The sequence below is a fragment of the Nipponia nippon genome, unplaced genomic scaffold (genome assembly GCF_047370975.1).
Source record: "Nipponia nippon isolate SJK-2023a ecotype South Korea unplaced genomic scaffold, ASM4737097v1 scaffold_5, whole genome shotgun sequence".
NCBI lineage: Eukaryota > Metazoa > Chordata > Aves > Pelecaniformes > Threskiornithidae > Nipponia > Nipponia nippon.
In genome coordinates, this window is record NW_028262369.1 from 44220636 (window position 1) to 44243426 (window position 22791).

Sequence of the window (22791 nt, forward strand, 5' to 3'; positions counted from 1 at the left end):
TAATAAGCAGGCTACTTTCTGGTCTTGGTGTGCTGGTTAAGGTGAACCGCATAAGCTAGAAAGGCCATACAGCATTGACAGGTATTAGCTTCCCAGCTGGCATGATGCTGAATTCAATTCTACACGTTATGTTTGGCTGGTTTAGGGTAGCACCGCATGTAGCCAGCGGAGAAAATAATTCAATTTCAATCATATAAGGACACTTTACATAGCTTTTTTTATAAATACAGACAGATGTAAAAATGATTCACTGATCAGGCCAACAGCAATAAGAAAAATAAGTTCATATTATTGTACTAGCAAAATGGGGAGGGAAGCAAAAATTAGCAAAAACCTGATTTAATTGTTACTTGCCATGCCTTTTTTTTTCCTTTGCGTCATTGCTAATATCTGATCAGATGTTAGATTTTTTGGGAGCTAACTGGGTTTTTTCCTATATCGTGTAGCATTTACCAGTCTGATGATCAAGATTCCTAGAGCTTTCCTATATCTTAGTATAAGTTAACTTTGAGACAAAGGCTTTCTTTCACACAGCACAGTTGTTACAAAAGAGCAGTACCCATAGGAATGCAACCAAGTATAAGAATTGGTCCCATTGTTTACCTTTAGTGTTGATGAGCCACATCTGAACTTGCGTAGTCCTTCTGCATATGTTTAGGAGCATGTGTGTATATCAGACTAAGTCCTTCGTAATTATTAGATGTTTCTTCAGTCCAAATCATAACTTGGAGGAAGCCTTGTTACAGAGTGAATTACTTTATGTGCAGCTTTGTTTCCTGTGCTTCTGTAATTGCTAATTATGTGTAGTAGTGATATTATTGAAGGTCATATCACAGTTTCAGAGTGGAAGTAGTGCAGTCATTCATTCACGGAATATTCTCAATTTCTTTCTGCTACTTTAAACACAGAAGTTGATGTAGCATAGTCTGATTTACTGGCACTTCTTTATAGTCTGCATATTTTTGAAGCATAAAAATGTAGTATTCTGCTGCCTGTTACTGATGTGAAAAACAAGGGAAATTGTTTCCTCTGAATTCACCTACGGTATGACTGTGTTTAGCCACAAGTCTGACAAACATACCAGTACGGTATCATCTCACCAAAATAAATTGTCTAATGGTAGCAGAAGACGGGTTCTTTGTCAGACAGAGAGACTAAGACAGTATTGCTTCTGAATCTGAGATTCAGAAGGATCACATTGTTTATCACTAACCAGTCTTTCTTATTTTAAAAATCAAACACATAAAAACTTCCCATCGTAACAATTTTCCCTGTGACTCTTGTTTGCTACTGCTAGTTTCCACTTTCAGATCTGTTGTCGCTGCCCCGCACAGGCGGTTTTCACTCGAGCAAGATGGATATAGTAGGGGAGAAATGCTGCTGGGTGGCTGGCTGAGATGCTGAAGCATACTGACCAGCTGCAAAAGACAACAAACATTAACACTTTTTTCCTCCCCCCTCAATTACATCAAGTGGTAGCATACTGAGACTGATACACCAAATGTTTTACTGTACTCCAGCAGTTATAGGCATCAAAATTATCAGATTGGTGTGAACCACAAAACATCAGTTTAGCAGTATAACCTTGAAGAGAGCAAGTATGCATATACATTAACTAAATGTGTACATATAAATGGAATTAATGCTTCCTGGCAGCAGAAAGGCAGCTCTCAGCATTGAAACGTATGCTGTGCTAAGCGTTGTACAGATGCTATCTATTTACAGTCCACTACATCAGACAACAGCCAAAGAAATAAGGACGTATTAGGTGTGCATAACATACTGATAAACACGTACCGGTATTGCTATTTCTTTATGAAAATACAGACTGGCACAAGTATTGCATCTCATGCCCTATGCCAACAGTCAGTGGGCTCATTAGGTGCCCTAGCATAATCAGCAGCATGCCATAGGAAAGGCAGCACAGGGCACTTGGCCCCTGTCATGTCTGGAAACATTTTACACCCTCTGCTACAGCTTTATCTAATTACAGGCTAAGTTAACTTCAAGAGGTTGAAGCCCTTCCAAGTCACTGCATCCAGTACTCCATTACTGCAGGAAATACACCATAATCTCTTTTACCAGTTAATAAACTACATCTCTAGAGCACCAGTGGTTTTGCTACAAATTGGAAGAGTGTTCGAGAACCCCAGTGCCCTAATGGCTAGATACCATCTCCTAGTTTGCAGTTGAAATTTCTCAGTTAACATCCATTTGTTCTTGTGCCAGTGTTGTCCATTAGCGCAGATATTCACTTAGCATGGCAGAAGGCTATCTCCTTGATGTATTTATAGCCCAGTGATATCCCCTGTCTTCAGTTTCCTGGACTAAACAAGCCAAATTATCGTAGTCTTCACTTTTTAAATAGGCTCTCTACTTCTCTGATCATCCTAATAACCTTTCCTGCATTCATTCTGGACTCATAATCTGAGTTGAGTGATCAGACTTACACAAGCTTTCTACACAAAGCATAGCTGTGCCTTCTATAATGATATTGATACATTTCTAATTTCTACTTCTTTCTGCATAAAACCAAGCATTGCTTGTGATTAAAGACTAAAAGGCACTAGCATTCTATGTTTAATGAAGGCGTTTTGAGAAAGCGACTGTCGTGCCAGCTGTGTTTCAGATGGCTGCAGTAAGCATGCTTTCTATTCAGTACACATTTCAGAATTTTCGTGATCTTTTCTGGCCCAATCGTTTTTCATCTCAGAATATAAAAATGGGTTAATACTTACCTGGGAAGTACAGTAGAAGTAGCTCTTAAATAACACGTCTCTCCTTTCCTTTTCTTCTCTGTTAATTGTTTTAGGAGGTGCTGGCCAAAATTGTCAAACTAGAGGTTTGTTTGGTCTTGAAATAAAACAGTCTGGTTCCCGAGGTGCCTACTAGTTACAGTATCCCGAGTTCAGTAGTATTTCTGAATACTCACCATTTATGTCAGAACAAAGCTTTTATTTTACTTACAGTTGTAGATTTAAGCATGATGAAGTTCGACAATTTTGTCCACTGTATTTAATATTTTTAATATGAGGAAGTTTTTCCCATGTCCTGATTTATACTCATCTCAAATGTGCAAAAAGATGTGCATTTCTGTCAGCGGCAACTGAGCCTCCAGTACCCCTGAAAGGTTTACAACTGCAAATGCTTCAGTTCCATCAGGTCTGCCAACAACAGCCAACCTTCAACGTCATGCCATGGTCGTCGGGTCACGCTAACCTGCCTGAAACAAACTTCGCTTTCATTGCAGATAAACATCTGCTGTTGTCCATGTGACATTGATTAACATGTATGTGCCATTCATTCATACTTCTGTTCATGCTTCATTTTTACTAAGCATGTAATGTGCTATTACTCTGCTGCGGTATACATTTTGTATACATTTCTGTTCTTCCTTGAAAGACTGCGAATGCTTCGGGCACTCCAACCGGTGCAGTTACATCGAGCTGCTCAATACGGTCATTTGCGTGAGCTGTAAGCACAACACTAGAGGTCAGCACTGTGAGTTATGCAGGCTGGGCTACTTCAGAAATGCTTCTGCAGAGCTGGACGATGAAAATGTGTGCATAGGTCAGTCCCGGGATAACTGCGGCTTTTCTTCTGTGCCTTTTCAGCTACTGGCAGCTGCTAGGGACCACTGCTGCTTACTTGCCAGTCAAGCCAGAATGAGCTTTTTCAATGGATAAGAACATCTGTGTAGACTTTTCACCTTATTTCTGTTGCCCCTGTAGCCCCAAGGAGGTATTTTGAATCTGTGTATGATGATGAACCTCCCTGGCTAAGGGTCCTGGGAAGATTTTCCCCAGAAGCCCCTGAGAAACTGACTGTGCTGTCCTTCTGCAGGAGAGAGCCACACTGGAGTTGCGCATGTGAAGACTGAAGGGCTGAGTCATAAATACCTGTTCCCAGTCTAACTTTCGGAATTATTAGTACAGAATCTTGAATACTTGCCTGGAGACCTACAAAAGTTGCCAGCTGCATCAATAGGACATGGGGAGTGGTGCTTATTAACCCCTTTTTATGCACTTCAATTTCATAAAAACACGTTGCTGCTAATTCTGCTCCCAGGCACAGGGCTGTAAATGCAGTGTTACCTCCCCTCTCCTTATAGGAGAAACTGAAATTATGCCTGTGTGGTTAGGAGCAGAATTTGTCAAATCAGTTTGACATGATGTCAATTTAGAAAAGGGATTCCTAGGTGAAAACAGTGCTTTAGACCTAGCATCTGCTGTAAAGATCCAAAATGCAGAATTAAAGAAAATGTCTGAACATAATTAAAAAAAGCATATTAGGAAAAAATGTAAGATCTTTATCACACTAGAAGAATATGCATTGTTCTCATATCACCGCAGACAGTGTATAGCGAAAGTCAGGACACTTTAGGTGAAGACTGAACGTAGTCAATAAAGGAAGCCTCATACAATGGCAAGTAGTTAACAGATAGCCACAAAAGGCACTGTTCTAATAAAAAGCAGAGGTGGAAACCTTATTATATAATGTTTCTTATAGACATAAGCATCGGTAGAACCTGTTCTGAATTTTCATTGTGATTTTTTTTCTTTCCGTTTTCCAGGAAGCAAAAAGAAAGAGTAGTTATAAGATTTTTTTTCATGCCAAAATAGACTACAGCTGTATAAATTATATTTTAATATTCTTCATAATCCATTGCTGAGATTCAAGCCAGAAACTATTTAGTTTCAATCTGCAGCCTGACAGATTTACATTTTATTTTGTGATAAACACCCAGATCCATCCATGCACTGCATTTCACATGTCCTTCTTTTAACTTTGCTTGGCAACACATTCAGAAAATGCATGATCTCCTTTGACATTAATTAGTCTGAGCTAATAAGAACTTTAGTAGGCAAGTCATGATTTTGTATGACTGTGCTGAGGAGATTAACCCCATCAAATGTTCTTAGAAAAAACCCACTGTCCCTCATATTTATTTGATGTAGATGATGAACGTCATCAGTATGACATCAGAGCTGTATAATTTCAGCCGCCTAAATAGGCCTAATGAATATGATATTAAATTACTCTGTTTGGGATTTACCATCAGCTCATTCAGTAAATTGTTTTCCCACATACACTGAAATACTAAGACAGCAGCTACGTAAGGCAAGGAAGTTAATAAACTAGGAGTCAAAAATAAGTAAATTTTAAATTAATTTGCAAGGGGTGTGTTTAGAATGTCTTAGTAAAACAACTATGCACTTTGAAATTGCCCAGACTCTGCAGAAATAAAATTTTAAAGCCTTTCATTTAACAAGAGTCTTTAAAAAAAAAGAAAAGAAAAGGCAATGTGATGCATTTGCTGACTTTCTCACCTTAATGCAAGTGGAATTCTCTTGGGCTCCCATGAGAATTGTACCATGTAAGATGACTATAGGTTCAAACCCTGGTTTCCTACATAGTAGGTAGTTTGTTTTCAATAAATAATATTCTTATTGGACTAAGACAGTTTTCAGGATCTTAGTGATCATACTGCATACAAAATGTATGTATCCTACTTGATTTGCCAACTTAAGAAGACTTTCCTACTACTTCTTTTTTAAAGTCAGTGAAGTGAAGGAGATACCTACGCACTTTTCAGAAAACAGAGAAGTTTGTTCTTAAAGTGCTTAGGAACTGGGGCTCCTAAGATTTAATCCTGCAAAGTTTAGACTATTTTCACCTCTGAGAGAGTTGATGGATTCACCATCCTTCTAGGTCAAGTACAAAGAGTCTTGCTCTATTGGAAACGCTCATTTCTCTTTTCTCTGAGTTTAAAAGCAGTGTTTTGGGTTTTAAGTATGAGTGGAATGTTGGCATGAACATTTTAATAAGCAGATTTCAAGTGACGTGCAAGTCTTATTCCCATATGAAAGTCTCATTTTTCCAGGCTAATTCTTTCCTCTTCAGCAATATATGTAGAAAAGTAAAAAATGTTTGGATAAGCTAGTTTAATGGCAGCTAACAGGGCTTTGGATCTCATTTATCAAAACTACTTATATAGTTTTTGTAAATATATATGGTAAGTACAAGAATAACAAATCTGTGAATCTTAGCCGATGCTAACTAAACAGAGAAAATGTAAAATGTTTCATTTTTAAAACTGACAAGTGACAAAGTATTGAAATACTGAGAAGGTTTTTACCAGTGAACCCAATGCAATGCATTATACAGTGGGCTTAAATCTAATTTCATTATGCCCTTAATTTCTTCAGAAGCAAAATAAATTTTATTTCCTAAAATGAAATATCAAAATTTTGTGGATTTGTCAGCTGCAAAATTACCTCATATGGGCAACTGCAGTTTCTAAATAAATCAAGGTACTTTAAAGTTAAAAATCATTCACTTGACATGCTTACAGTGAAAGAGAATTTAACAACTCAAAGAGCTTTTTGTTTTTACAAGGTCTTGATAAAGTCTTAATAACTATTTCAGTGAATACACACACTGGCAAGCATGGATAGCATGGAAACCACCAAGTAGACCCAGAGTAATAAAACATTTCCTTTGCCTTACAACATATATACTGAAATGGTAATTATTTTCACACCTCTAAGAAAGCCAACCTTGCAGTCGCTTAGGCTTAAGCTTCAGTTAACACCTGTGAGACCTTTAGAAACCCTAACGATATATGGTTAAGTGAACCCTGAGGGTTGTCCTGTAGCCACTGTCAACCCAGACCGATAAGCAGCAAGCCTGCAAGCTTCAGCCCATTTTCCCAGCCTTCTTTTTTACTTATTTTCATTGTGTTCTGTTGGCAGCATCACGTTGATGTAGTGAATCTCAGTGAACAGATGACTACCACTGTCATCTTCCCATCCTTCAAACAGCCACCAGATGGAGGTTACAAGGAAAATTCCTTCCCAGTTCAGATTGGCAGGTTTTTTTTTTTTCCCCCATCCTGGAACCTGGTGTGTGGTCCACTTATTAGGATGATCTGGGAATGTTAATTTAATGTTATTTAATGCCCTGTTGTAAGCGCATTGGAGATACTGACTGCCTCCCTGTGGCACACTGGAATTGTGGCTTTTAAGCTTTTTAATGTCTTAAGTATTTGGCAGGTCTTGGGAAGTGTTCCACAGCCTGTGATATTGTGTTGGACAACGAGCTTGGATGTTTGGTGGACCCTTGTAGGCTATATATCTATGGTGTCAATTGTGTATTGGGAAAGACGGAGGCTAGATTCAGTTACTAAAGGTCACTGGGTCTGTGTGGTGTTCTGATTTGATCTGCTACTTTTGTAAAAGGGCCTGGCTTAAAGTTTTGTTTTGACTCCTTTCCCTTAAACAGCACAATATGGGCCTGGTACTTCTTACGTATTTATATGATAGAGTTCAGTAGGAAAGCTTTCACTGGTTCAGAGTCAGGTTCATGTTCTCTGGAAAATATAACATTATGTATCTATAAACATTCAATATCCTCGGCCATAGATTTCTTTCACAAACACTTGCCTAAATCACTGTAACTCCATTATGTCCCACTAAGCTATTTTTAATGTACAGGAATCAGGCCTTCTATTTCTAATGTAATTCCAAGCTTTTTGTCTTTCAAGGTTTTCTATAAACACTCTTCGAGCAAATTTTACTTCCTGCGCTCAATATGTATCTCAGTTCTATGCCTGTTTACATAAACCTTTCATACATCTGATTAACATCAGAATTGCCAGCTTTTCAAATGGCACTCGCTGTGCTATAATTCTGCTCAACCTTGCACAGTATTTTTGGCATGTCAGTTTTCAACTTCATTAATGAATGTTGCTAGCTAATTGACTCTATTATTATTGTGGAACTCTGTTTGCCAAAGGTAACTATTCTTCTTCAGCATGCCAAATGTTCAAAGTGCCATCTGTAATTTATAGTTAATAAACACTGAGACAACAGATGACAAATATCTTGCTGGTAGTTTTTTTCCTGTTACAGTTTTTCCTTTGGATTTTTTTTATACTTTACATCCCAGTTCAACTCGAGTTTGTCATTTACAATATTGCTGAGGTTTAACCTAACGCTAGGGAACAGTTGCCAAAGGTAGTCATCAAGTAGCGCTGATTCACAGACACATAAAACCAGACTCTCAGCAGGTTGCCCAGATTCAGGAATCGATTTGTATATCTTTTGCCTTCCACAGCAGCAGAGATCAGATGCTGCCAAAATGTGTCTGTGGTCTCAGTTGACAGTGGAGTTACTCTGGGTCTACATGGGTCTACATACAAATAAGATACAGCCCTTCATTTAAAGATAAATAAATAAATAAATAAACTGAAGAACGGGAGTGCCAAAAATGAGCTCTGCTAGCTACTGTCTTGTCTTCTTTGTTCAGCTAGCTGAAAGCTGACCACAGATATTGCAATCCTCTTAAAGAAAAGGGCTGTGAAGGAGCAACACCGTAAGTGTTGTGGGAGGAAATGGGTTACCCCAGTCATTCTCCAATTAGGTGAACACACATGGAAAATATACAGTGGGGAGTGAGCCTCATTGCATTTTCCGTCTGCCCACTGGGAGGTGAGAGAAATGAAAATGGCAGCGTAAAGCCAGTTCTGATAAGTTCTGCATTACGTTACTGCTCACCTCAAGCTCTTCATTGTGGCATATGTAAAAGGTTTATTAACGTCACTGATAAATACAATCTCGTCAATTTAATGGCAAATATCCACATAAATTATTACACTGCTCAAAACTATAAAGGAAGACTATCTTGGAAATAAGTAAAGTGCATTTATATAGCCCTGTAAAGACATTCAGCGCTTCTGAAAATATTGAGTAATAGAGACAAGCCTATTTTAATGAGGCGAAACATTTCACCCTGATGGCACATTGATATATCCATACTATACAAAGCCTTTCTAACGTTCATTAAATTGTCAAAAACATTCTTACCAAAAGAGAATCTGTTACAATCACTTATCCTCAAAGAACATGGTGTCTTCTGCCTTTATATCTTTTCTGTTTACTTTTTCTCTTCACATCATAAAATGTCTCTTCCTGAAATGACATATGCAAACAAATAAATGGACCTATAGTAGTTATATTCACTACTCTAGATATCCTTAATAGACAGTCTTCCTTTACCTTTAGCACTGGAAATGCACCCTTTATTGGTATTGAATGAATTACCACCATATGTAGACCTGAATCCAGTGTGTATGTGTTGTCTTGTTTCTGCAGACTGTTATTGTAACCCTTTTGGTTCAGTCCATGATCGCTGTAATGACAGAGGATTTTGTGAGTGTAAGGAGGGAACATCAGGGCCTAAATGTGATAAATGTCTGCCGGGATATATCTGGCACAGCTTGGGCTGTCAACGTAAGTAACTCTGAGAGTCGCCCCTCTCCTGCAACTTTGCTGCCTCTGCGTCTGTGTGCTATCACGTGCAGCTACTTAAGAGCAGAAAATGAGCAAAACGCTCTACGAGCTGTAAGAACGCCATACTGCCTGAACCTTTGCGGGGACTCCCAGATGAGGACAGTAAACTGCCTGTGCCGTCCATTTATTTCAATAAGCTTTCAGTGTCCTCTCTCTTTCTCTTGCTAATGCCTGGAGGAGCTCCCACTGAAATACGTAAATATGCGTGTCTTGCCAACTGTGAAATAAGTTTTGTATACTAAACATCAGCATATTAACTCCAAATTTAAAGTTCTTACTAAAAGACAAAAGGTGATTTCTCTGCATGTTTACTTTTTTCTGTACTAAACTTCAACTTCTTGAGTAACTTAACTATGCTTTCATACCTTAACACTACGTCCCTGGCCAATAAAACTGCAAAACACTGGCTCATGACCTGTTATAATTCATGAAAACTAGACAAAAGCTAAAGGTAAAAAAAATGGGGGTATACTTAACATCCTTAAAAATAAGTGCTGAAATTTTGCATAAGTATTGCTAGGGCAGATGTTGTTTCAATGCTTATTGTATATTTAGCTTCTCTTCCAGTTAACAGGTCTTGTAAACAAGTGAGTGGAAATACCACATCAGTATATACAGGATTAGACTTTTATCGCAAATTTCTTTTGTAGTAAATTCTTAAGATTTATTCTTTAGAACTGTTTTGATCATCTACTTCCAGAAACTCTGGAGAGTCCTCTCATGTTTTTCTTTCACCTTTTCTCCCTGCCTCTCTGCATTCTTCCACACACACATTAAAGAGATTTCTACAAGACTTTGCTTTTGATTTTTAAGAGTGAGAAACACAAGAGAGAATGTAATTACTGACACCGATTAGCCAAATATTATAAAATTGGCCATGTACCCACACAAATGCTCTAAAAGAAATGCAAATCTTATATCATAAATTAAAAAAAAAAAACCAAAACAAAAAAACCAAAACAAAAAAAAACCAACCAATAAAGCTAGAGATTACCACTGCCTCTCCAAGTGATGAGTACTTCTGAACTAGAAAATCTGGGCTTGTGACAATTCAGCAAATATATCCGGAAAGAAAACCAATAAATAAAGAATTTCAAGAAAGATTGTGATAATTAACCAATTAGCATTAAAGCCAGTACATGAAGAGAAAGGAAGTTTGCATGGGCAACACAGTGAAATGTTACCTGAGGAAACTGGAACTTTCTCAGCTTCTGCCAGAAAGCTCCTGTTTCTATTTGGCAGGTTATTTAAACCATACTTTTTGCATGTGGTTGTTAACTGTGTTCTCATTTTCTGGATGCTTGCACTTGAGTTTAGATTCACAAAATTATTGAGCACTTAGAGTTGCAGCAGAAAGCAGACGAAGTAGTGTTTCAAATCTCAGAGTTCTCTATTATTAATATTTTGAAAAATCAGATCCTGGGTATCTCAAAAAAGGCACTCAGAAATCATAGGATCTCCTTCTGCCTTGCACCCCTTATGTAGAAGGAGGTTCTCACCACCCATGTACCTTACCCTAGGTACTGGCAAAACAAGCATTAGAATTTGTGAAGCATTGAGATATTGTAGTGACAGGAACCACAGGGGAAAAAAAAATGAAAAAGGAAATCAATATGATTCTCTGCAGTAGAATTTGAATAAAGTACCGTAAACACCATGTCCACACAGTGGGTCTAAAAAAGATATTAAGTAGCTGAGATATTGAACAGATCTGGAGGTCTGTGGAGCAAATTTTACAGTCATATAATTAATATAATACAAGGTATACCAGCTTGTCAAGCCAATTGCTTACTAAATGCAGTATTTCCTATCTTTTCAGGTTTGGACATTATAACCCCAGTAATGTTCTTTTAATGAGGATTTTTTGAGCCCAATGTATAATTAGCCTGATTTTAGCTGAATTGGAGTATTTGTAAAAGCTTTAGACGGTTTCTGGAAATGCAAGCTAGTGCCTTTATATTTGCTGACAAAACTAATTAAGTTTCCCTCACTGTGTTGTGATTTTCTGAACAAATCTCAGTCTGATTGTGTGACTGTTAGATATTCTCCAAGTTTGACCATATTATCTAATCAAATTCAGAAGAAAAACAACTAGATGCGGTTGTCAGTTTTATGGAACAGACATCAAATTGCCATGTTTTACCAAGCACACACTGATTTAAATCTCATTTCAAGTCTTTTCATGGAGGAACAGAATTCCAATTCATTTAATTTTGTAGTGTGGCAATCTGAGCAAAGCTCAAAAAGATTATTTGTCTGGGCATGTAGCATGTGGTTTTGATTTTTTTCCCTGAGCTTGTGCTGTACAGAAATGTATATATGCAAAGCTGGACACGCACACACACTCAACAGCGCCATATGTGTTTGTTTCCTTTTTGTTATGCATAGACTATTGGCATTATTAAGAAAATCTATTCTTACAGAGCTTTGTTGCTAAAAATCATTGACCTAGGGCAACCAGAAGCTTGACCTGTAAATAAATAAGTTAAATCTGTACTATAGCTAGTTTAATTACTTGTATGATTGTATTAGTAAATGAAGTGGCTTAGTTTTATATATTAGTAATCCTTTTTGGGAAAAACCAATGCTAAAGTCTTGTGGCGTTTTCTAAGGCTCCCAGTATATCATTTGATAAATTACTCTTCGTAGTCTACCTTATACCACACACAGGCAAAAGACACAGAAGCTGTTATCCTCAGAAGTATTCATTTAGGTACCTCACTCTTACTGATTTCATCTAAAACCTTTGAGGATCTAGGCAGAGCGCTCATCACTTGCATCTCTGTGCATACAGAGGTCAGATGCAATTTTAGACTTTGCCTCCCAGATAAAAAGCGCCGTGATAACAGCTGTTATCTTACTGAATTCAGGGTTTATGCTGCATAGACATAGCAGTCAGCAGGGTCTGGTTGGTACAGGAAGGTTTGCTGCCCTCAGAAAAAGTGGCACGATAGATGCGACCGTGCCTCGCGCTGCTTCTAAGCCCTCCCCCAGAACCATTCATGCCGCAGGCATTGTGCGTGCAGGGAAGCTGCTGGGGTTTCGCTCTCCACCTCCCTCCCAGGTATCGACAATGGTTTTCTCACCAGCATCCATACATAGATCAAAGCGCAAGGAATGAATTAAGAACAGAACAGTCTGGTCCTGAAACACTTTTAGAATTCCAGAAACATGAGAAAACACATAGCTATATTTCATTTTTCTATTTTATAGAAATTAAATTATTTCCTTTAAAAATGAACATAAAGACAGAAGAAAAAGCTCCAAGCCTGGCAAGAAATTTAACCAGCAACTATAGCTGTTTTGAGCCAGTCTTAAACTGAACATAGTGCTTTTTGACAAGAGGAGCCTGTAACAAAAGGTAGACACATTTACACACAGAAGAACTGCCTGAGTTTTTAAAAAATGGATGAAGGCAAAATATTAAGCAGGAGCATTCATTTGATTTTCTAAGTGTACTGCTCATAGGTTTGCATCTTTTGTATTTCTTGGCCATGACATTTCAAGTGACTAAATTCTGTTGCATACATACAGGAGCATTTAAAAATAACACCTTCTAATTTCACGCACACAAGAATCGATTCCAAAACCAGCTGCATATTTATCCAATCAGGCAAAGAAAAAGTGACTCTCTTGCCAACCTCGGTTTACCAGCACAGCTCGACTTTTCATTAGGCGTGATCACCCCACAGGGGAAAAGGTGGGGGAAGGTCCAATGATTAATACTACTCACGATCTCCCTTCATACAGTCAATGAGCAAATAAAGACATTGAACCTGCAGCCCCACAAAGGCCTAGACCGAGTACAGGAGTTACCAATGTTAGCTTGTACCCAAGTTAAATTCAGTGCGTTAGTTATTGTGAATCACTGTTATAAATCATCTTGGTTCAATGGTGTAAATCTTAAACAATTAGCAAATGAGTTTTTAGCCAGGTGCCTTACGTCAAGCTCTGAATAGTTTATTTTATTTTACCCTTTTTTGTTCATTTTAAATAGCTTTTATTAAAGCAGGCAAAGGATTACACTCTTATCTTCAATGCTCAAACTGTGCTCAGTGCTTATATCTGTCTTCCAGAATGAACTTGTATTACTCTGCAGCCTGTTAGATAATTCATATTCTGTCACAATGTGCATTCAACTTATTATATGATTATTTAAATATAAGCTTTTTTGTGTGCATTTTATCATGTGTTACAAATGTTAGAAGCTGAGACATTTGATCAAAATCATCACGTAGACTGAATTGCCAAAGAAAATCAAACCTGAAATTGTAACCCTGGAACTTATATTAACATTTGCGTTCGGAAGTTTGTGTTTACAACTCAGCAAGAGAACACATGTTACCATCCATTTCTTTAAAAAAAAAAAAATCTTTCTTGTAAAAATACGTCATGCACTTTTTTCTAGACAGATTTAATTCGTAAATGTAATTGTCTCCCCCGTTGAAGGTTAGTGATCTTTTATACATGTTTGTACACAGATGTATCCTGTGAGTCCTTCAATACCTACCCATTGAACTTGTGCCTGGGGAACTATACTCTGTAAAAAGAACTAGAAATTCAGAACCGGGATGCCCTGCCTTCCAGTTCACCTTTGCAGCTGCCTGTGTGGGGAGCCATAGACAATCTATCTATATCTTTTTATATCTTTTTACATCTTTTTACCAGTAGCAGTTTTAATGCTTTTAGCTGGTCAGGAAACAGTGGGCTTTCCCCGCTGCACAGGTGCTGTATGTACTTTCAGTTCTGGTGTGTTTTGGTGCCGGGACTGGTGCTAGTAAGTGCACTGCCACGCTTGGAGCCGGAGGGAAGTAAAACATAGAAAGAATTTATTGAAAAGGATAAAGTTCTGCTGGGGCTGAACATCGCTGTCCCCAAGGAACAATCTGCCCCTGGTCTTTATACATGAAATACTGATTTCACAATACCTCTCTTACATGATTGTTATGCAGACTAAAGAAATTGTGTGTGTATAGGGGTTTGGATGTAAGAGGAACAGACTCTGCTTCAAATGGCTCCAAATTTAAATCCAGAATAATTCTCCTTAAATCAATCCAGAATCCCATTGCTGCAACTCAAGGCAAAGTATGGCTTACAGATGTAAGACAAGCAAGGCAAGATTGCAAACAAAATTTCAGCGTTATCGGGCCTGATTCTCAGACAATGCAAAACACTGATTCCACTCACCTTAGGGGAAGCATGCTGATGACTTATACGTGTGATGCCATACTGATATCCTGGCTCTTTTAAACCTGAGAAAAGACAACATGAATGTGCGTATTAACGCATTCATTCCAAAATGCATGACCCACAGAATAACAGGGATACATAGAAAATTGTTCACCAAAATATGAATATCATGGAATGGTATTATTTTTTAATGAGATACTGGATTTGAAGGAGAAAAAGAAGGTTGATATCTCTCTGGGGAGAGGATATTTTAGTCAGAATAAACATGCCAGAACACAAACACTGTATTTAACAAAAATGATTAAGTGAAGCATCTTTCCTCTATGAAGAGCACAGAGAAGATGAAAGCGTAGGATGCTTTCTCTATACAGTTATTATACAGATCTACATAGTTACTTAGCCTGCCTAGGCTGGGGATCAAGTCTCAAGCTGCTTTTAGTATTGCTGCCTACAAAGTGTGTGGAATCTTGTGGAAATGGAAGAACCCGCAGAAGGAACAGACTGGAGGGGCATTGGTGAGAGCTCAAGGACATTATCGCAGCGTCTCTGTGCTGGAAGGAAGGCTTCTATGAACAGGATGGGGATTGCGAATTAGGTAACACCCGTGTGTGGGGAAGCTGAAGAAAATAACAGGTCATAAATCAACCAGAGAACGAGGCATAGAAAAGGGGGATAGTTAGCATAGTTAACATCTCATAAAGAAGCACCAGGCTCTTAACAGACTGCAGCTCTTCACTTCAGGAGATTTACTCTGATAACCTGGTGATCAGACTCACTTTCTCCAAAGTGAAAAGAAATGGTTCAGTAGCAACATTTATACACCTGACCTTTAATGGAACAATTGTTCCCCAGCAAGGTGAAGGATTGGATTGGAGCAAAGAGGTTGTTCTCCTCTTGATCTTGCCCAGGTGTCAGCTTCAAAGCTGCTATTCCGTGGCTGTCTAAACTGCTCTAATTGCAAGTGCTGCAATCCCTCTTCTCCCAATTCCCAGCTATTTAGTCCCACACCCCTAGCAATCTCTCAGGCACTTGTTTGACCTTTCATTGAACCATTTCAGATCTAACTCAGCAGGACGCTAACCAAAAAAGAATAGTTTTCTGCTGTGTTAGTTCTGTGATATGAATCAGCAACAGGCTGAGCAAGCAGGAGCACCCTGGGAGAGCATAACCCACTCAGCTGGGGAGCGACGTAGGCCTGGCAGCCAGCAGTGAGGCTGGACTAGGCTGCCGTGCAACTGTAGCGCATCTGCGGGATCAGTATTCTCTTCTTTCCGTCGTCAGATCATTCACGTTCTAGTCTAGCAAGTCGCTGGTATTTTTACCAGACAAAGCCACAGAATTTCAGATGGATGAGCAGATGGATAATTAGGAAAACTTCCTAAAAACTTTTTCCTAAAAAAAAAAAAAATATTCTATACTCTCCAAAAAATAGTTAAAAACCCCACTAACCTACAGAAAACCAAACACCTCTCTAGGATTCTCTTGTACTGAAGCAGAATCATAACTTTTTACAGACGGGAAATCTAGGATTCTGCATGCAGAGCCAGAATGAGCAGTGGTGACAGATGTGAGCAGAGTGCATTTCAAACCAGCCCAATTTAAAAAGAGTGAATACAATTTCTAGGGTCTTCAGTATTTTTGGAGCTGTATCATGGGAAAGTTCTGAGCAACTAAATATTAGGAAATTCATGAAAAGTTAAACAAGTAACGTTATTTGTTTTCTTTAGTCAGATGATTTTAAAATGGTTAATATTTGATAGCACAATGATAAATATTTTAATATAGTATATTGCAGTCAGTTAGGAATAGATCAAAAAGATACAAAGTAAGCTCCACTAGATAAACTTTTATTAGGTACATGAAATAGAACATAAAACTTGATAGCAATCACCATTTAATCTATTCACGTTTGGAAATGTATTGAAGGGGAAACTTATAACTCAGTTAGTTGTTATGAATTATTAAATATTCATTTGAACAGTGATGAGCAGGACTGCTTTTCCTCTGAAAAATCTGTCACACTTTCCTTTTAAGCCTGCTCAGTGGCCGTAACTTCTGTGTAATTTGCCTGCTCGCTGCCTTTTTATGAGGACAGAAATAAAGAGATCAGTAGCACCACAGACACGCCCAGATGGGACATTTTTATGAAGGGGCCTTAAAAGGATCATTTAGGAGTAAGTAAAGTAATCTCCATCCTACTTAACCGCAGATAAAAGCTACTGACCCGAGGCAATTAAAGATAGTCAGTGCTTCCTATCTTGACACTGATGCAACTGATGGCATGGCTGACACCAGCACATGCTGATTATTAAGACGTCAGTAGTTATTGTTTTAGCTTCCTTTACACATGTGCAAATACAACTCTCCCAAGAGATCTTTCTGTTCACAGTGACGGCAATATGAAAACCAAAGTTTAGTTTAGAAGGAGCTGATTGGTTTTAATTTGCCAGGTGCTGACTGCCTCCCCTAACAGAAGCTAAGCTCCCCCAGTGTTATTAAAAGTTTAAAAATGCCTTTTAATATTATGCATTAATAAATGGATGCCATGGAAGTAAGTATACCAAGATTCAGTCTACCTGTAAATTTAAATTTTAAAAGACTAGTTTCCACCTTTAATGGATTTGAGAGTTATTCTAGGTACAGGGGCACACCTGATGTAAAGGTGTGTTTCTGCCCTGAATTTGAACATGCTGAAAGGATGTAATCCTAAAGTAATCAGCATTTCTAACGTCAGGTTTGTATTTCTACAGAGCTGACTATTGTAGTATCTAACAGCTAATGAACTCAAGGCTTTTTAATTACATATTAATACTATTTGAGGTACTTTCCGAAAGATTTTAGATGTCTGTACTCATTGACGGTATTTGTTATGAGTGATCTATAGAGGGGAAAAAAATAATCTCAGACTGAAGGTTTTAAAGAAATCTGGTTGAACTAAAGGAGTTATTATTTAGTATCAATAGGTTGAGTACTTCAGCAATAAATTTCTGAAGATAATCAAGACCTTTCCAGAGCTGAGCTCTTAACTAAAACGCTTAACAGAAGTGCCTTTTTACATTTCCCGATTCCCACTTCGCCCTATTGTCTTCTGACTGTCTTACCTAGCCCGTTTCAGAGCTGGTCTTCAAAACCTTTCACTCCTGTGAGTCGTGTGTTTATCTTCATGCTTGCATGCTTATAGACAGTAGAACGTCTTACAGTAGAAAATTAGAAAGCCTGTACAGAGTTAGACCAGGATCAATTTACCCCCGTGTCCTCTATTTGACAGTAGTGGGCCTGCGTGGTATCTCATTCAGCATAGGCATCCAAACTCTAGGAAGCTACAATTTATGGATTTTCTTAGCCAAAGAGTTCATCAGTATCTTCATATTTAGTCAGTCTCAATGAGCCTTTCATCCACTAGTTTGTCTAATCACTTCTTGAGACATTCATACTTTTGTTATCCAAATGTCCTGGGCACAAGTTCACAACTATGCAAAGTGTAGTACTACTACTACTTATTTCTTTGTTTTAACCGGCTGGCTGACAATTTCATTTAGCACTTCTTGGTTCTTGGGAGGAAGAGGTAATGAGAATAAATGAATAATCATTTCCAATTCACCTTTTCCATAACATTTGTGATTTTAGAGAGGTCTATTTTATTTTCCTTCAATCTGTCTTCCCTTTCTTATGCTGAAGAAACCTAATCTATTTAATCTCTCCTTTTACAGGAACTGCTTGTATCTATGATCGCTCTTCATTCTACCTTTTTTGATAGTACTCTATTCCTTTTCAATATGCAGGACTTCATGCAGCGTTCAAGAGATGGGTGCATCATGGAGTTATATGGTGACATTGTGGTGTTTTCCGTTTCATTCTTTTTTTCCTGTCCTAAAAAATTCAAGGGTCTATTTGCCTTTTTGACTGATGAAGAGCATTAAGTCAACATTTTCAATAAAATACCCTGAAGTACTCTTAAGGTCCCTTTTCTAAATGGTAAAAGCCAAGTATCTATAGGGGTGCATTACTCTTGAACACTGAATTTCATCTACCATTTTATTGTGCTGTCACCCAGCACCTTAGGAATTCTTCTGAAGGTCTTTACAGCCACAATACTTTTGTAATATGAGCAAGCCTTATTACATTACTCTTCACTCACTTTTCTAGCACAATTCTGCATGTGTAAGTCCTGAGACAGTTCTTGCAGGACTGAGTAGTAGTCTCTGACATTTATTCTTACCCTGTTTCCTATATTTCAATCCATGATTAGTCCATGAAAATAACCATAAAAACTCTCTTATTGGTTTCTTTGAAAAACACTGCTGAGGGATCTTATGAAATACTTTTTGGAGATTCAGATACATTATCAACATGATCATTTGTGTCCATATGCTTACTGATTCCTTAAAAAATCATCTGGTAGGTTTGTACACCATTATTTCCCTCTACAAAAAGTTCACTGTTCTGTGCTTATCATGCTCATTCATCTATCAGCTAATTCTATTCTTCATTACAATTTCTGTCAACTTGCTTGCTGAAAAAGTTTTACATGCTAGTCTTCAGTTCCTCTCCATCTCCTTGAAGCTCTTTATAAAAATCACATCTGCCATAGTCCCTCCTTATAGTTCATCAAGCTTGTCTTGGCAATTAAATTAGCAAAATCACAGGTAACAGTCAGAAATTTGTTTTGCATTTTTTCAGAATTCTTGGATCAATATTATTTGCTTCTGGTGATCTGATACAACAGACGATCTTCCATTTTTTAAGAATGGCTTGTATAAACTTTAAGACACACCTCCAGAGCATGCACCCATCAACACAGGCAGTAGCCTGGTAACCTCCTAAAGCTCTTCTGTAGTTAATACTGCGTAGATTTTTCCCTTCGCTACCTTACACACTGTTCATTTGCCATAGAGACCCTAGAAAGTTTCTACTTCTGATGTGTTTAGAATAAAAATTAATTATTAATTTTTATGACTTTAGTACATTGCTCAATCATTTCTAGCCTTCCTTGGTACTTTAGCATGTTAAAGCTAAATTCTGAGAGTCTGTACTCTTTTCTTTTTTCCTTCATTTCATCATAATTTCAACATTTTTCTTTACTGTTTGTAAATGTATTTGTAAAGTTTTCTTTTACTCTGCTGCTAACAATGCAATTTTTATAAAAATCCTTTTAAATAGTGTTCTTTTTTTGATGCTCACTTTACTCTGCAGGTCTAATATGACCAGCTCACCAAATCACCTGCAAGCATTCTGCCCCTTTAGCTTCTCTTTGAATTTCTTTCTAATAAGTGCCTACATGATCACCTCTTCTCCCCTGGATCCACACCCCTGAGACATGTACTAACCCTTCCAGTAACTACAAATTGATCCTGAAGTTAAGCATGCAAGTAAATATTTTGACAAGGAACTTGGGTATGATAAAATCAGGAATAAAAGCTTGATCTTATAAATGTCAGTCCACCTTTTTGTCAGATCTTTGACTACTGCCCTTTACAGCACAAATTTTAGTCAAGCTATTCATATGAATAACAACTATGAGAGGGCAGCTACAACAACTATAACAACTATGAAAGCAACAGCTTTACAGGATTCAGCCAATATATATTTAGAGGGGACTGATAGCCCATACAAAAGTACCATGATGTTCTTTAAAACATTAACAGTATTATTCTTTCAATTTCTTTCATCCTTGCACAATTTTGAGATACGATTTTGTTGACTACGAACTGTTATTCTCTCACATTGGACTACAGTCAACGGCAAAAGCATTAAAAGAGACTTTTAACGGAAGCCAAGTCAAACCTGTTATAATTACCTTGGCTTCTAAAGAGAATAATTAAATTGTTAATAAAATTTTTACCTATAATCATCAGGTGAGAAGCGAAAGCTGTGACAGTGCTGGAAGTTTAAAGATTTCTACAGAGAAGGGGAAAGAGAGTTTGATCGTAATTCAGTTGTTGGTAATTAATGTCTATAGAAGATTACTTCTAATCGAAATCACCTTGAAATAATTATATTAAAGAGATTGCATTCATTAACATCACTAATTTCAATATACAGCTGGGGTCCACAATGATTAAAGCATTATGCCCAAAACTATTTTGTATTTTTATAACTACAGCTTGGACAAGTACTTCTTTATATGCTATTTTTTTTTCTTTCCAATGTCTGTCTTTTTGTTCATATGGAGGTGGAAAACCACGTAATAACAATTGCACTGATGCCACTGGCTGAATCTAGAGACGGTATTTTGATTTGTACTTCTGTCTGCAGATCAATTTACCCACTTCATGACCTTTCTAGAGTGGAGTAACTTTACAAATCTTTTCACACTTTTCAGACATTTATGAAACCCTGTGTATTTTCCAGGTGTACAAAGAATAAAGCATAAAAAAATCTGTCTGTGGATAAACCAAAATATTGCACCAGCTTATGGAGCCAGTGGCCAAGCTGTATATTGAACATCTCTGAACAGCCAAAGAGACACGTTTATCTTTCTGCAACAACCTACGTGCTCTCCCCTGTTGTTACTCTATCTCCTGCTTAAATTTGAAGGCTTTTCCAACGGACCCATGAATCTATTCTTGCACTTCAAAACTGCTGGGTTATAAGGAGCTCAGCCATAATCTCTTCGGAGGAGGAATTCTCCCTTGAATAGTTATTTAGGTTAGCCTTAAGAAATAGCACCAAGCAGCTATAGATCAGGGATACACAAGGGCTACAATCAAAAGAGCTACTAGCTTTGTTACCCACATACAATAACCAGGCCCCATATACGCTGACAGGTGCAGGGGGAACAAACGCCTCCAGTATCCTCAGTATAGAAATAACTGTCCATAGGAGACAATTCAGCAGGGTGCTCTGCTAATGAGATTTTGCATCACTGAGCTCTGAATGTTACACATACTTTAAATGAGAAATGAACTTCTTTAAGCCAGAAGATCCTTGAAATAGGACTCTTACTTTGAAGAGCTTAGCATTTCATTTCCAAGGAGAGTAAAGAGAGTTTCACCACATGTAGCTCTTCCTTTAAAGAGCTGAAGCTGCATTTTGATAGTGAGGCAATAAGCACTGACTAGCGTCCAAGGAGAACAAGTTACTCTCACAAGGTTCAAAATCCTGGCTTACTTCCTACTGATTTCAAGAACAGGAGAATCCCACAAAAAGATTTAAATCGGGGCTGTTTGTTAGTGCGAGGAAATTCATACTGGGGGCAAACATAGCATCCTTAAATCAGCCCCATTATGTTGACATTATGCAGCAAAGTGCAGCTCTCTGCAAGGAGGCTTTGGTTCTCAGAAAAAGCATCCTATTCCACATATCTTCACAGACAGATTATAAAAGTGTACTATGACCCAAATGTCTCAAAAATTGAGCCAGATGTTTTGAAATGCCTCAGATTACATATGCACACATGCCATTTGGTACATAACTGGGGAGAAACATGAAAGGTTGCATGTACACAGCATAACTTCTGCAAAGGTTTGAAAATTTGGCTTTAGATTTACACCACCTATCAAAATAAAGCCATATACTGCTATAATTTTTCTGCAGCAACCTGAGGGCTTTGCTAGTTCATGCAAAACCATTACTGATTTAAAACACAACTGAAAAGATGCTTAGAGAAGTGTACTTGGGTTATATCTTCTCTTTTATTCAGTGGCAACATGACAACTTAGCGATGATGCTGCAACCCACGCTGCTCTGCACCATTAGAAGACCTTGACTGTTTTGCAAATACAAAACACTGAGCCAGCCAAGATGTGTTGAGCACCTCCCTCACCTCCTCCCACCCATCCTGGCTTTGGCCCAAACCCCTCTGTTCCAGTTCCAACCACTTCCCTTTAGCACTCATCTTTCTCTTTTAGCCTAACAGCTACTCGTTCTGTAGCTTTCGTGCAGTCTTCAGAAAAACCATCATCCCACTCAGATCTGCCATGTTAACACTTGAGAAATGCTGTCTCACAAAGGCAGCATAAAACCTTTGCATTCCACACTCCTCTCATGCTCTCACTTCACTGGGGCTACGTTTCAAACCTGAGCAGAAACCACACCGGCGTGTCTGCTGCCCAAGACGGCACGTCTGTGCAGAGGTTGGCCTTACGCGCTGGCTAGCCATGCTTGCCACGTGGCTCCATGGAGCAGGAAGAGGCTTGGTGTTTAGCCTCAGTGTTTGACCCCTCATGAGGATCCAGGCATAGACCAGTCCTACAAAAAGTTGTCCTACCTGGAATTACAGCCCTTTCTCGTCCTCCAATATCATGTG

The 22791-nt window shown here is 38.2% G+C and overlaps 1 protein-coding gene across 9 annotated transcripts in view; it reads left to right on the forward strand.

Moving 5' to 3' along the window:
* Positions 1-22791, forward strand: part of NTNG1 (netrin G1) — a 158074-nt gene that overhangs the window by 120507 nt on the left and 14776 nt on the right. For 5 of the 9 annotated variants that reach the window (XM_087733632.1, XM_087733638.1, XM_087733630.1 and 2 more), the window contains 2 exons: positions 3403-3570; positions 9156-9293. The exons of 1 other annotated variant lie outside the window; for it this stretch is intronic. In XM_087733632.1, the coding sequence (XP_087589758.1) occupies positions 3403-3570; positions 9156-9293 (306 nt within the window). The remainder of the gene's footprint in view (positions 1-3402; positions 3571-9155; positions 9294-22791) is intronic. 3 more of the 9 variants (XM_087733634.1, XM_087733636.1, XM_087733635.1) reach the window with 2 other exon arrangements.